This window comes from Leptidea sinapis, chromosome 31 (assembly GCF_905404315.1).
Source record: "Leptidea sinapis chromosome 31, ilLepSina1.1, whole genome shotgun sequence".
Taxonomy (NCBI): Eukaryota; Metazoa; Arthropoda; class Insecta; order Lepidoptera; family Pieridae; genus Leptidea; species Leptidea sinapis.
Genome location: NC_066295.1, coordinates 7,357,675 through 7,372,783, shown reverse-complemented (window position 1 = coordinate 7,372,783; position 15,109 = coordinate 7,357,675). Strand labels below are relative to the sequence as shown.

At 35.2% G+C, this 15,109-nt stretch overlaps 2 protein-coding genes across 2 annotated transcripts in view; both read left to right on the top strand.

The window, feature by feature from the left end:
* LOC126974079 (ATP-binding cassette sub-family B member 10, mitochondrial) overlaps window positions 1-15,109 on the top strand; it is a 220,971-nt gene that overhangs the window by 104,757 nt on the left and 101,105 nt on the right. The window lies entirely within an intron of this gene.
* LOC126974143 (motile sperm domain-containing protein 1-like) lies at window positions 12,084-14,593 on the top strand. Its single transcript, XM_050821579.1, has 4 exons — window positions 12,084-12,448; window positions 12,532-12,695; window positions 12,776-12,942; window positions 13,594-14,593. The coding sequence occupies exons 1-4, from the start codon at window positions 12,328-12,330 to the stop codon at window positions 13,781-13,783; spliced, it is 642 nt and encodes a 213-aa protein (XP_050677536.1). The 5' UTR covers window positions 12,084-12,327; the 3' UTR covers window positions 13,784-14,593.

Genomic DNA, 15,109 nt, shown 5'->3' with positions numbered 1-15,109 from the left:
GGAACAACGAATGGTATTTATACAGGACAGTGAGTCGTATGTGTACTTACAAAAAAGAAGAGATAAAAGTAAAACTTAACTCTTTCAATAGTAACATTTGAAATTTCATATTGATTTATTAATATAAATTTGTTTTTAAAACTTTTTTTCAATGATAGGTATATTAATCAAACAAAAGCATTACTTCAACAATGCACAGTTTAAACACTCTTAACTTTTCACTAAATACATTCAATTTCACGTAAAAGATATACACAGCACTAATGTTGCACAATACGTCAGCTGTATAGCTACAGGTATACTGCTGTACGTGCCCCACGTACAAGAAGTTTTCACTTCAATAAAACTCAGTCCGAGTTTTAATTTTTGCTTGTGCTGTTTATATTTGTTTAATTTGCTCCTGCCCAATTCTGGATTCCGATTGGAAGAAAATACTACTACCGCCACAGTGTGAGATCAAACATTGTACTGCTCGGGTCATCACTATACTTTGGGCCAATCTTTCATCTTACTTAAGGTAAGAGAGAGTGGACCAAAAGTTGACAATTAAGGCAATATTGATTTTTTCCCCAAAAAATATAGATATTTTTAACCCAAGCTTACTTCGGCGACAAACACGTTTGCTGAAACTTCTACAGCTGAATCTTTGATCTTCGTTTTTGGCCGGTACGAAAAAATTGGTGCAATTTGACGCTTTTCGCTAGACTGAATGTTAATGTAAATTTAATTCAAAATTATACGGTTTTAAAATGGCATCTGAAATTCTTAAAACATTTTCACTGAATATTTAATTTATTTTGTTTGAAAAAAATTGAATTTGAAATAGACTCCAGCGAACTAAGAACAATCGTCAGTCGTTTATTTATTACATTTTTGGGTATTTAGTTTGTAGTGAAAATTGCTTTGTATTTGCCAAGATTTTAGACTGATTATAAATAATCGTTATTGTGATTATTTCAGATGGTCCAGAATATTTCTGTGAGAAGCATGACTCATACTATCAATCAAGCAACGTGTCGTACTCATCCCTAAACCACTTGCAACTGAACGTCCCAGAGCCGGTGGAAGCTAGAGACAATGTCAACTCATTCCCAGACTCCGACGAGGATTATCCAACACAGAACAATCTCAACCAAACTGACTTCTCTCACACGAAACCTATAGTAATAGAATCGGAGAATACGAAATTTGACGACTTCCAAGTTGATTCGGCAAATCATTCGTTCGAAGGTGTTGATGTGATCGACGGCTTAATAAAAACTCATGTTACTGACTTTGATAAAGAAAAGCAAACTAATTCTATAGATAGTGGAATATCTCCTAAAGTCAATGGAAATATAGAAAACGACGATAATAAGACAAAATTATTTAATACAAGCACATATAACAATTATGAAACACCGAATAAACAATCTGTTTCCTTCGATAGTGGGATATCGAATACCAATAGAGTGTTAAGGAATGTTCATAATGAAACGAATGGGGTGAATCCAGAGAAAACAATGACGTCACGATTGTCAGATGGTTCGTTGAGGGACTACAGTGAGAACCGAGATACGAGTAGCGACGAAGATGTATCGCCGAGGCAGAAATATAACGGATATGGCTGTGATAGGAGGCATGGTGTTTCGTTGAATCTCAAACTACAAAGTGAAATGAGGTTAGTTTTTTATTTGCGTGAATTATTTTTTAGATGTAGAGAGAAGTGTGGTATATGGCTTTATCAAGACTAGGGTTTTAAGTACTTAAATGTACATATAATATATAATAAATGGGAGGCTCCTTTGCACATGATGCCGGCTAGATTATGGGTACCACAACGGTGCCTATTTCTGCCGTGAAGCACGAAGCTAATGAAATTACTGGGCAAACGAGACTTAACATCTTATGTCTCAAGGCGACGAGCGCAATTGTACCTCGTGCCGCTCAGAACTTTTGGGGTTTTTCAAGAATCCTGAGCGGCATTGCATTGTTATGGGCAGGGCGTTTCAACTATCATGTACCATCAGCTGAACGTCCTGTTCCTCTGGTCCCTTATTTTCATAAAAAAAGTAAATCATTACTTAATATCTCTCAAGAGTTATACAATAAAGTGGGATGCTTCAATTCACATACACTTAATAAATATACGAACATTTTATAAACATTAGTACATAAAGAATTATACAGTTAAATTAACACAACAAGCAGAGTTTTTGATGACAGTATCATACAGCCATCACAAGTATCGCTCCTTCACAAGCATGAATGCATGGACCAGCTATCGCTTTTCTCAACTTCCACCTTTTCATTTCCGTCCTATACCAACACTTCCACAATGCTTTCCGGCTGTCAACAAAATAGAATCTATGAGTCAGTATATATGTATAGGAAGCCACAACCTGAGAGTTGAACAAAGCAAACAGAATTATATAACGAGGCGGTACTCGAACGGTTAGCTCAGTTGGTTAGAGCACCGGCACGGAACGCCGGAGGTTATGGGTTCGAATCCCGCATCGTTCATAATTTTTTTTTTCAAATTTTATTTGTATATATATCTAGTCATGTAAATGATATTTTATGTTGTTACCCAAATATTTAATTTACACTGAATTAATCATGTAACAAAATGGCAATCTCACTTTTAACACTACCGCTTTGTAAACAAATGGCGCTCTGAGAGAGTTGAAACGGCGCAAGAAACTCTCCAAGCATTCTTTTTAAAAAGTATATATAACTTAATCGTAATAAACTAACTAATAATTATGGATTTCCGCAAAATACTATCTTTGACTCACCTCATCTGCAGTCCAGTCCCTGAAAACGAGATCTGGAAAGGTCTTGAAACGTCGGGTTAACTAAAATAAAAATGTAACTTTTTACGCAAACATCTAATGTAAAACCGTTACAATTACACACGTTTTAATCCTTTAAAAGTATTTTATTTAAATGTGTAACACTCGCGTCAATCAAAGAAAATACTTCTTAACTCAATATCGACATGATTGTGGTTTGGAACGTTTTTCTGGAATTACGTCCAATTGTGCTACCCTAACTGTTATATACGAATTGTAACCTTTATGTATATTTAGTCCAATAAAGTATTTTCATTGATGGTGCGTGTATGTTAGTTTCCAGTCACCTACAGTCTGGACGGCTCCACTGGGCTGCGAGGTGGTAGACGCGTGTCGGTTCACCACCGACGTTCCCTCCACGGAATCTCTCCTCGACACGTTCACGGCGGAGGAACGTGCCGTCATATCCAAGATACCTGCCGCGGAGAACCCCGACGACCTGCTGCTTCTTGCGCAGCTTCATAAAAAGGGTAAGAGCACAAATTAAAATATTTTTATTCAAAATAGGATTTCTAATCACTTATTGAACGTCAAAAACTACCACCCATTCGATTCGGGCTTTTTTTTATAAAAATAATAATATAATAATATTGACACACTTTTACACATATTATCTTGCCCCAAACTATAAGGCATAGCCTGTACTGTGGGAACAAGATAATGATATATTTAATACAATATACTTACTTAAATATCCATAAATACATACAAACATACATGACTCGGAAACAAACATCCATATTCATTATATAATTGATTGCACGTATCGGCATTCGAACCCGGGACCTCTAGTTTAGTAATGAGGGTCACTAACCATTCGGCTATATGGGTCGTCAAAATATGGATAACAATGTAATATTGTACAATAAACATTTATAACTAAGAGCTTGAGGGTGTTCGCTCCATTTCCAGTCTGTGATATATTTTTTTTTATGGAATAGGAGGACAAACGAGCGTACGGGTCACCTGGTGTTAAGTGATCACCGCCGCCCACATTCTCTTGCAACACCAGAGGAAACACAAGAGCGTTGCCGGCCTTTAAGGAAGGTTTACGCGCTTTTTTTTGAAGGTACCCATGTCGTATCGTCCCGGAAACACCGCACAAGGAAGCTCATTCCACAGCTTAGTAGTATGAGGAAGAAAGCTCCTTGAAAACTGGACTGTGGAAGACCGCCACACATCCAGATGGTGGGGATGATATCCTAATTTGTGGCGTGTCGTGCGAAGGTGGAATTATTTGAAAATCATTTATGTTAAAAACTATAAATTACAAAGCTGTAAATCTGAGATTTGATTTTCACATAGTTAGCATACAATATATCAAGCAGACTTAGTTGTGCTGCATAAACGGTAAAAAATATTGGTTCCTTATCGAACATTGAAACTGCAAGATTGGTCTATTTGAGTTATTTTCACAGCATTATGTCTTAGTATGGGATAATGCTGGTAATATTTGGGTCGCGGGTTTGAATCCCGTCCATAACATTTGTTACATATAAAATTTTATATATTTCAAGAGACTACTTTTTAATAGATACAAGAATTATCTTATTTATTGTTAGTCACTGTTCTTAACCTCAACTTAGGAGATACTAGAAGACAGACCCAATAACCCCTATAATAACTATGAATAAACTTGTATATTCAAAGTAACTAGCGTCTTAAACACAGGCCTAGTGTACGACTTGTTAAAAAGTAAAACGAATAACTTTTTATTCAAAAAATCTTATACATTCACTCGAAATTTTAATTTTATAATAATTATTGTGTTCTTGTTTATTCAGGATATTTCCGCGGAGAGCAGCACTTGGAGGAGATAATGTTCATGGAGAACGTGACCAGGTCACAGTTGATGCAGCTCCTGGATAAGTTCAAGGATGTCCTTATCACATTTGAGACTGAAGACCCCGCGGTGGCCATGTTGTACCCATACCAATAGACTAGTACAATCTATATCTACCTATTAGCTCATCAAACGTTTTACGGCCGTTTTCAATAACAATTTTTTTATGAAAATAAGGGACAAGACGAGCAGGACGTTCAGCCGATGGTAATTGATACGCCCTGCCCATTACAATGTAGTGCCGCTCGGGATTCTTGAAAAACCCCAAAAATTCTTAATGGCACTACAGCTGCACTCGTCACTTTGAGACATAAGATGTTAAGTCTCATTTGCCCAGTAATTTCACTAGCTACGGCGCCCTTCAGACCGAAACACAGTAATGCTTACAGATTACTACTTCACGGCAGAAATAGGCGCCGTTGTGGTACCCATAATCTAGCCACCGGTTCTCCCACTCCCACCTATCTATCCTTAGCTTAACTTACTAGAGGTTTCAATTTCAATAACCTATCGACATAAAGCATTGGACTATAACTATACTGGACATAACTATGGATAGATAAGATCTTGTCATTAAACGGTGACAGCAATGTATCCGTAACTAGAGATACGTTATTGAAAACGGCCATTAAGCTATATCGCCACTTACTGTAAAATCAAAATGATGTTTAACAGTGGTTGGTGTAATGACTAAGACAGAATATTAAGTGACTTAACATTAATTATTTACAATACAGGGCTATCGAATAGTTAATATTTAAAATAATTGCACCACGGACTCGTAAAAAAATAAAGACTCCTTACATAACAGTGTAGCACCAAAACAAGCCGATTAACGTGTAAATACATAGCCCCACGCACACACTTACACTACTACAGGCCGATAGGCGGCCATTATGTGAATTGTCATCGTCTGTGACAGATCAGTTTGCCTCTCAATAAAATATTTTAAAAATGCCGTCGTGCGTTGGGAAAAAGTCTAAAAACGATACTATATAAGTATTTGTGGCCATATATGATTATTTAAGGGTGAAAAAATTGTGTAACTAGTATCCCCCGTAACCTCACACACACTAGCATAACGGTGCTTCACTTGCTAATATCACGGCGCGGAGTTCTTCTTTTTTTACTCGTCCGTGAATCGCACTTGACAAAGTGAAACTGGTTATATTATATAATAACAGTGCAAATCACTTAGTCCAAATTAAGGCCAAAAAAATTACATTTAATATTATAAATCATTTGACATTTCTCTGGGACATTTTTCTCCCATACTAGTAAATACAGTTTTCATATTAATAATTTCATACTAAAATGTTTATAAAAATAAAAAAATTATTTCACTTTACTAGTAAAGTTTGAGCACGAGTGTCTTTTCACAAATGACTCCGCTATAAATTAATATAAATAAAAATTAACAATGAGAACTTAGGAATCTTTACCTCTAGGAGATTAATGTTTATAATTTTTTTAGCAAGAAAATAAAATCAATTTAAGTCGTAAACGTCCACAACTCGAAATAGGGTTGAATTCCCTTCCAAACAAAAAAAAACTGTATAAAAAACCTCTTAATGTAAATTAGGTAATCAGTATCTAACCGTAATTCCATTTTCAAAACATATATTCCCTCCACAACTAGAAAAAATTAAATTTTTTAACGGCCGTTCCCAATAAACTATCTACAGATAGAGATAAATTACTACCTTCTACTGTCAGTAATTAGCTATCAATAACCTGAAACTGTCCCCATATACACGTTAAGTCATTCTTATCGCCTTGTATTGGGATGCGTCAATTGAAATTTCCATACACACTTCTATCGCTGGTAAGCTATACGTCGTCCCATTGATAGACAGCGTGTACGGATAAAGTGAGTTACCGTCGATAAGTGTATTGGGACAAAAATAAATGTAAGTCTCATCGTGTAGATTATTAACTGCAAAACTTGCCTAGCTTGAAACTCTTCAAATTAGAAAAAAAAACTATAAAACACCAGTGTGTTGATGCAAGGATGTGGGACCTTGTGACATGGACGTCTGATTGACTTCAGTTTGCATACCATACTCTAGAATCTCGACTGACAGTTTTTGAAATGAGTAGCTGAAGCTTAAGTCACTAATATCGCTGGCTTGCCCATGAAAGCGCGGGTTTTGTATCATATTTTTTTCTCCGTTTATGTTCGTCTTAAGCCCGCTCTACACTCACACGAGATCCTCGCCGATAACCTCGGTAAGAATCTCAGACACATTCTCGGCGAGAGCTTCTCTGGGTAGACACTCGCAAGGTTCTCAACACAGACCTCACGCTCGATGACAATGGACGCAGAAGTAACTCCTGCTTTTTTTTTTAATTCAGCAATGTGTAATTCCATTAAGTTGCTAATACGTTGGATTTTTAGTTTACTTTTATAATATTTTAAACTAACTAAAAACTAGAAATTTTATTATACACTACCAATTCTAGTTCAGTCGTCCAAATCCGGTTCATATTGATAGCTCAGTAAATACCACGCAAAACTTATAATCAACGAGTCGTTCGCTGCCGCCACTGAGAAACATGCGAGTGTGGAGTCAATAGAAGTTCTCGTCTGTTCTTGCGTTCTCAGCTTTTGTCTCGCGCCATAAAACCAAAAATCGGAGACCGAGGCGAGAACCTGCGAAGAATATGTTAATCGGTTTCACATTCACGTATCTCGTGTTGTTCTCGCGAGATTCTCGTCGTCAATGTGGAGCGGGCTTTACACAGGCTCGACATGCGAATTGATGTGTGAAAAAAAAGCCATATTACACCGCGTCTAGTATAATTTCACGCTTTAATGATTAACAGTGCAAATGCTTCTGTTTGTCTAAGAGTACTACTCTCAACTATATAAATAAATATGTCTAAACAATTTTACTAAACGCTGTATTATTACCATTTATAATTAATAATGATAATCATTGGTTCATTAGACAACTATAGTTAAGAAATATTTATTAAAATGGTAGCATAATCTTACGGACGGCACGGATTATAAAAGAGATTAAAATATGCCAGTCATGTCAAAAGTGATGCACTATTTTTATACAGATTTGTGATTTAATAGCTTTTTTAACGTATTATTTACTTAAATAAGATATTATCTTTCACTAGTAATAGTTAAATAAATGTGTTCTCATAATTCGTATGCATGACACGTAAAGTAGTCTAAATTAAAAACAAAACTTAAAAAGGAAAGAAAAATAATTATATCTATAAAATATGAATGGAACTCCAACAAGCGACATTTTTCACATATTTCTCTCAGTAACATCATCAGCGCACGGAATTTGTCAAAAGCTGTCAATAATGCAATTCCTCTGGTGTTAGAAGAGATTTTGTGTGGAGGTGCTAACTAACGATCAATTATTGATCCGTTGGCTTTACTTGCCCTTTAATCTCATAAAAAATATTCCAATCACTGACCAATTATTATACTGGACGGAGCTATAGCTTGCTTTGAAAACCTAGAGTCCACTGGACTAACAGATATATTAGATCGTTAGTGATCTTCTCTCCATCCAGCCTAGTGGGCATCTCCGTCCGAGACGCCCCGCGCCTGTGAGCTACATTTTCGGCCTCCAAGGCCCCCGCCCGGCTTCGCTGTAAAAACCTTCAGGGCTATCAGCACAGAGGAGGTTTTTAGTCGGTAGGGGGTGTTTACACCCGAGCCCGACATATGGGCCCCGTTTCGGGGTCTTCAATACGTAAATGTATTTTACTCCTCTCGGAAAAAAAAGGTTTGCTTTGAGTTGTTGCCGCTCTTATACTATGTGTATTGTCATCTCTGTCCATTTCTCGAAATCTTTGCATGAGTAATAAGGATAGCTTATGTAAGTTGGCAACGTCGCACTGTACGTGTAAATTGTGGCAGCTTCTGTGATACCGAGATGGTCTAGTCAGTCAAAACAATGCGATTTGGTGTATAAATTAAGTAAAATATTCATACATTTCATTGGTTTTGTTTAAAATCTATTGACAAAGTGAAAATATGTCATGTGTAGCTGTATTTTGTTCATTCAGAAATTAATTCTTCATTATACTCAGTGATTTTGTATTAGATACTTCGAAATCATTTGTCCACTGCTGGACAACGGCCTTAAAGACAAAGACATTAGATACTTATTCGATAAAAATGAAAGATTTGCATGTTCTCAATATGATAGTAAAACTACAGCTACTACTAGTAGAAATGACACACATAATAAACAATTGGTACGCATTTGAAATTAGCTTCGTCCAGTGTAATAATAGGTCCGAGATACCAATACCTACTCGATATACCATATTTGAACAGCCCAACTGTGATAAAACTGGTTTGACATAAGTGCTTCACTTTCGATATTAGGGGCGCGATCTTTTATCTAGTCTGTGTTATTAAAAAAGGTGATAATTTAGCAGATAAGTGTTACAGCTGTAACGTGGTTAATAAATTATTTAGTTATTTTAGTTTCTTTAGGAATGCTTGTAATTCATTCTGTATTGTTAAAATAAAATATTATCTAGCTATAGAATATTGTTTTCTTTTAAAACTTAGTATTGTCCAATAAATAATTTAATTTGTGAAATGTAAAAAACTGAATTCCTTGAACTACAAATTTAGGTCAGTCAGTCTGCGAAGACATGGCCTGCTCTCAACATTCTTTTTTTAATGGAAGCGAAGACAAGCGAGTGTGCGGGTCATCTGATGTTAAAAAGTGATCACCGCCGCCCACATTCTCTTGCAACACCAGAGGAATCACAAGGCGTTGCCGGCCCCTAAGAAAAGTGTACTTGCGCGCTTTTCTTGGAGGTACCCACGTTGTATCGTCCTAGGAAGCACGTGGACATTCTACAGCCTGGTTAGTCGTGGAAGAAATTTCCTTTAAAACCACACTGGCGGACCGCCACACATCCAGATGGTGGGGATGATATCCTAATATGTGTCTTGCGAAGGTGATATTCGGCGGCAGGAATAATAATTTGCCGGACTTGTATATACCTAATATAAAAAAATACATCATTTAACTACAAAAAATAAGAAAAACTCATTTCCTTTTTCTCAAAATTTCGACGCATGCCATCGATCTTATAATATTTCAAGCACGACGTTATTTTCTGATTTCATATTGTTCATTATATGATCCGTCTGATCATATCAACTGTAAAGTGGATCCTGTAGATGTAGCAACAACCTGAGAGTTGAACAAAGAATACAAGTTTTTATGACGATACGTCACTCGAGCGGTTAGATCTCTGGAAGAGCACTCGCACGGAACGCGAGAGGTCGTGGGTTCGAGTCCCGCATCGTTCATAAACTATTGTTATAATTTTATTTGAATCATGGTGTACCTACTCAGTAAGATGAGACAGTACTTCACTTCAAGCCACCACCTGCAACTATATAAGGCTCAAATTTAATTTCACATGGTTCTGTGGTCACACATGAATGTGGGCTTCCTAGTACAAGCTCAATTTGACCGATTACAACAAAGAGCTCGAGCGGCTCGAATCATCGATGAACCAGTCATCTTCGATCTGTTTGACTCTTTGGCTAATGTGGGTTTTCTTTGCATCATTCTATGACGAATATCACGGGAAGTATTTAAAAGCATTATGTCAAAATGCAAACACATCATTTTGACGTCTGGCATTCTACACCCATACGGCATACCTACGCATTGCGAGAAACTGCTTGCCTCGCACTTTGTGGAATCAATTACCAATTCAAGCTTAGTGGTCCTCCCAATATAAAGAGTTACACCCAACTTAAAGGTTGGTGATCCTCCATCTCATTTATCCCTTTTTTTCCTTATTATATAATAAAAGTATGTGTACTTATGTACGTACGTAAGAAATTAAGCTAGGAAATTCTATTCACATAATGTCTTTATGGATTAAATTGACTCGACTTTGAAAAAACAAGGTCCTATTTTGTACCCAAGATGAGTCAAAACTGTCCATGGTTTATTTAATCAGGCCATCAGGTTTAAATTTTAAGGTGTCTATTCTTATAAGATCTATAGATCTCAGTAAGCGAGCTGTTGCTCGCTTATTCATAAATAAGCAAAAGAAAAATTAATATTAATCATAGATCAGGGGTGGGACAGACGCCTTAAAGTGACGTTTTCAAAAGACTTAAGTGCCATCTGTTAGTTGGCCCGAAAATGATAGCTTTGGCAAATGTCACTCGCTTTGAAACCTTTCAAAATTTAAATTCAAAAACTCTTTATTCACTTATTATTCACTCTTATTATTTAGGTCACAGAAATGACACTTATAAATGTAAAAAAAAATGTGTCTTATTTAATTTACCGCTACTTCGTAAAGGGTTGAGCTCATGAGAAGAAATAGCAAGAAACTCGTTGCCACTCTTTTAAGTCAAGATTTACATTTTAATTGTTTTAGAAATCATTTCAATTACAATATATGCAAAGTGACGCAACAAAATACTCAAATGTCAAAAACTGAAAGGCTTACACGAGTAAGTCAAAAAAAGAAAAAAAGGTAAATTAATACTTATAAACACAAGAGTTATTGAGTATAGTAGATGCATCAATCCACACATACCGCCAATAAATAGATAGAGGCATTATGTGAGCATTTCATAAAATAAAATATATAATAGCTTTAACTTTAAAGGAAATAATAATAATAAAAAAGACATCAAGCAGACCTCCCGGTAACAAGATCATCCAGCCACCACGGGTAGCACCCGTTCATGAGCATGACGCATGGACCAGCCATCGCCTCCCTCGACCATCTTTGTAGTAGATAGAGTATTTAGAATAAACCTTTGACGGTGGCTGTCTCATTACTCCGACTAGGTAAAGGGATCCTGTCTCATTAGAGTAATAGTCAAAGAGTATAATAATATATAGGGAAAAGAGACCCCTCTCTACGCATTATGAGCAATCTATTTGAAAGCTGGCGCCATCTGAAGATTGGCCCCGAAAATAACTATATGCTCGAAATAATAAGATTCAATTTTAATGTTCTGACGCAATTAAATAACTAACTCTACTTTTTAATGTAGGTATTGCAATTTTTTACCATGTTGAAATTGCGCGTAGAGTTAGTTATCTAATTTTGTGACAAGATAGAACATAAAGGATAGATTTAGTAGTGTAAATATGCAAAATGGAACACGAGAGCTACATACAAGTGCAAACACTAGGCGTAGCCATCATTTTACGACCAGTGGGCAGTAACACAATTAAAGAAAAGTTGATAGGTTTCAAAGCGAGTGACAGCTGCCAAAGCTATCATTTTCGGGCCAACTAACAGATGGCACTTAAGTCTTTTGAAAACGTCACTTAAGGCGTCTGTCCCACCCCTGGTAATAGTCTTCTGTGGTGGCTGTATGGCTCCACCTATGCCTTGTACAATAAAAAAATATTTACAATTATTTGTTGTGTTTTGTGTTGTGCAAAGAGTATAATAATATATGTGTTGTGTGAAAATTGAAACTGAACTCTGAAGTTTCAGCTAAAGATAATTTAAACACTAGGTTTCAGCTTTCACTTGGTAGCTCCGCTAGGAGTATTATTGTTTTGTGTGTGGATCTGATTTCTGTGCCTGTTAGAGTTGAGAGTAGACTGTCGTGGTTACGCTTTGTGGTATAAAATATTTGTGCTGAACTGCTGTCGCAAAATGAAAAACTTTCCTGTATTTGTGTTTCCTGTGTCATTAGAATTTTATTTAAATGCTAGACATACTCACAAACAATTATTAACTGTTTACAATCCGTATGACTTTTCTGTTAATTTCAAAGGTAAATTGTATATTTATTATAAATATTAAACCCATTTTATTTTGACCTAGTAGTGTTAATATTAATAACTGCCTATTTTACAGTCTTGAGTACATCTCCGAACAAATTTACAGTAATAGACCCAGAGGGTATAATAGCCCCCCAGAGCTGCATTGACATCGTAGTTCGTTATACTCAACCATCTGTTTCACATTGTAATGTAATTGAAAAATTTAGGATCACAATGTATGACAAAAATACACAACAGGTAATCGATAATTATTGTTTAAAACTTAGTGAAATCTAAGTGCTAATTACTATATTTTACTGGCTTTATAATTATTTTAGGCATTAGGGAAAAGGGACATTCCTACAAAGTTAATGGAAGGGGAACCTGTAAGCATAAGTCAGGATAGTATGGGTGATAATTTTCTTCCCTTATCTAATAGATCTGCACCAGCTAAACAAATGGAAGACCACTCAAAAGTAATATGCAACCACCCATCACATTACAGGTATTTACCACCCAAACTCTTTATTATATTTAGTTTTTGTCACCAAAAAAATCTTTTTATAAAGCTATGATTTTTTATCTTAAAATAAGTAGTTGCAATAATTGTGACCATTCTTTAAATCGCAAACTGGGGTCCTTTATATGAAACAACCCTATTATGTTCCATCACTAATTGCCGATGAAAATATTATAAATCTTGGATAGCAAATTGTACATGCCAAACTGTGAAGTTATTGTGTTTTGAAAAGTAAGAAGTTCTTTAACATTATATAAATTTAAATAAACATGCTTACTACAATCAAATTTACTTAAACTGAGTTAGGTATATCTTGAATAGTTTGAATTATTAAGACTCTGATGATCTTGTAATCAACAAGTGCAATCCACAATACAATCAATGGATTGCCAGTTTGATGACCACAGCAAACATTGCATATCTTTGAGATGCTACCCAGATATAAGAGTTGCTATTCAATTAATTATGACAGAATAACAAACCACTACATATCATTGAGAAGTGAAGATTGCACATTGCTTAGGCAACTTAGGTTTATGAATCTCCTTATAACTTAAAGTGAAAACTGATGTTGATAAGTCGCTGTAATAATAACCACATTTAAATGTATATTTTATTAAATTATTCTCTCTACAGAGATCATCAGCCAGTGAACATAGTAGCTGTTGCGGTGAGCATATGTTGCATAGCAATATTACTCCTTCCAACACACAATGAACAAGTTGTAAAATCACAATTGCCCATATGGTTACATGTGGGCTCAAATCTTAAGCTAGTATTTGCATTTGTATTAGGGTTAGTGTGCATGCTGGTTTTGCGGCCTTGATTTTGAAGCATATTATGGGGGTGGAGGTTTTGAAATGGCCAAATATATATTACCTGTGACATTACTGTCATTTAAATACTTTCATTACAAATTGTTATTACAGTACTTCTAATTTGCAAGTTATTTTGTTTGTAATGTGTAGGTAACATAATTATTATGCATTGGTGTCATAAATATTTGTTTCCATTATGACCGTCTGAAGGGTGCCGTAGCTAGTGAAATTACTGGACAAATGAGACTTAATATCAGATGTCACAAGGTGACACGCTCAAGTATAGTGCCACTAAGAATTTTTGGGTTTTTCAAGAACACTGAGCGGCATTGCATTATGATGGACATGGAGCATCAATTACCATCAGCTGAAAGATCTGCTGATCTCGCCTTATTGTCATAAAAAAAAGTAATTACTAATAAGGTTTATTATTCATTATACATAATTTGAATTGCAAAATACTTTTAACATCGAAATAAATTCATGCCTAGGATGTTTTAGAATCTCAAAGGTGAATTTATTTTTTGAGAAAAAATATTAGTAATAGATTCCATGAATTTTATAATGATTTCTAAAATCCATTAATTTAATAACTGATATGTTGTTTTGTAAATTTTATTGTGAGGGTAAGATATACATATTTAAGGAGTGGATTTTTATTTGTGATATTTTTGAGGGGTGCTTATTTGTGTGTTGCTAAGTATCATTTAAGTTATTAGACTTGACTATTATTAATAATTATTGTTGTGTGATACATATATTGTATGATGGTATTATGTTTTATAAGGGACCATTGAATAAAGTTAATACATAAGACATTGTATTTATTATTATTAGATATAGTACCTACTTAGCATTGCAAAATGATATTATAATATTATTTTTTATAAATATCTGATCTGATAGGTACAGATGTTGCTCTAATATTTCATAACATCAAGAATTATTTCGTAAAAATTTCTCCCTGTTATAATGAAATTTTTTCACAGCAGAACTGTCGAATCATGCGTCAATAAATTCTCTCATAGATAATATGTCCATACAAACATATATTGGAAATTAAAATAATTATGGGTCCCAAATCGAAATTAAAACTATCCTATCTCTCAAGTAAGACTAAACTGCACTCCATGAAGTAATTCCCACTAAAATCCGTTCATTTGTTTAGGAGTTCACTGGAAACAAACATCAAGACACTGGACAAAGAGACTTTAAACACTATGTTCAACATTGGATTTATATAATATATTAAGATATAAAATTGACTAAGATAATTTACACCTCTTATTACAGGTTTATTACTTTAGTGTGCATGCTATGTCTTAAGTTTAGCT

Coding starts and splice junctions, on each gene's coding strand:
- LOC126974143 (XM_050821579.1), top strand. CDS start 12,328: ATGAAAAACTTTCCTGTATTTGTGTTTCCTGTGTCATTAGAATTTTAT. Junction 12,449..12,531: donor CTTTTCTGTTAATTTCAAAG/GTAAATTGTATA, acceptor CCTATTTTACAG/TCTTGAGTACATCTCCGAAC. Junction 12,943..13,593: donor AACCACCCATCACATTACAG/GTATTTACCACC, acceptor TTCTCTCTACAG/AGATCATCAGCCAGTGAACA.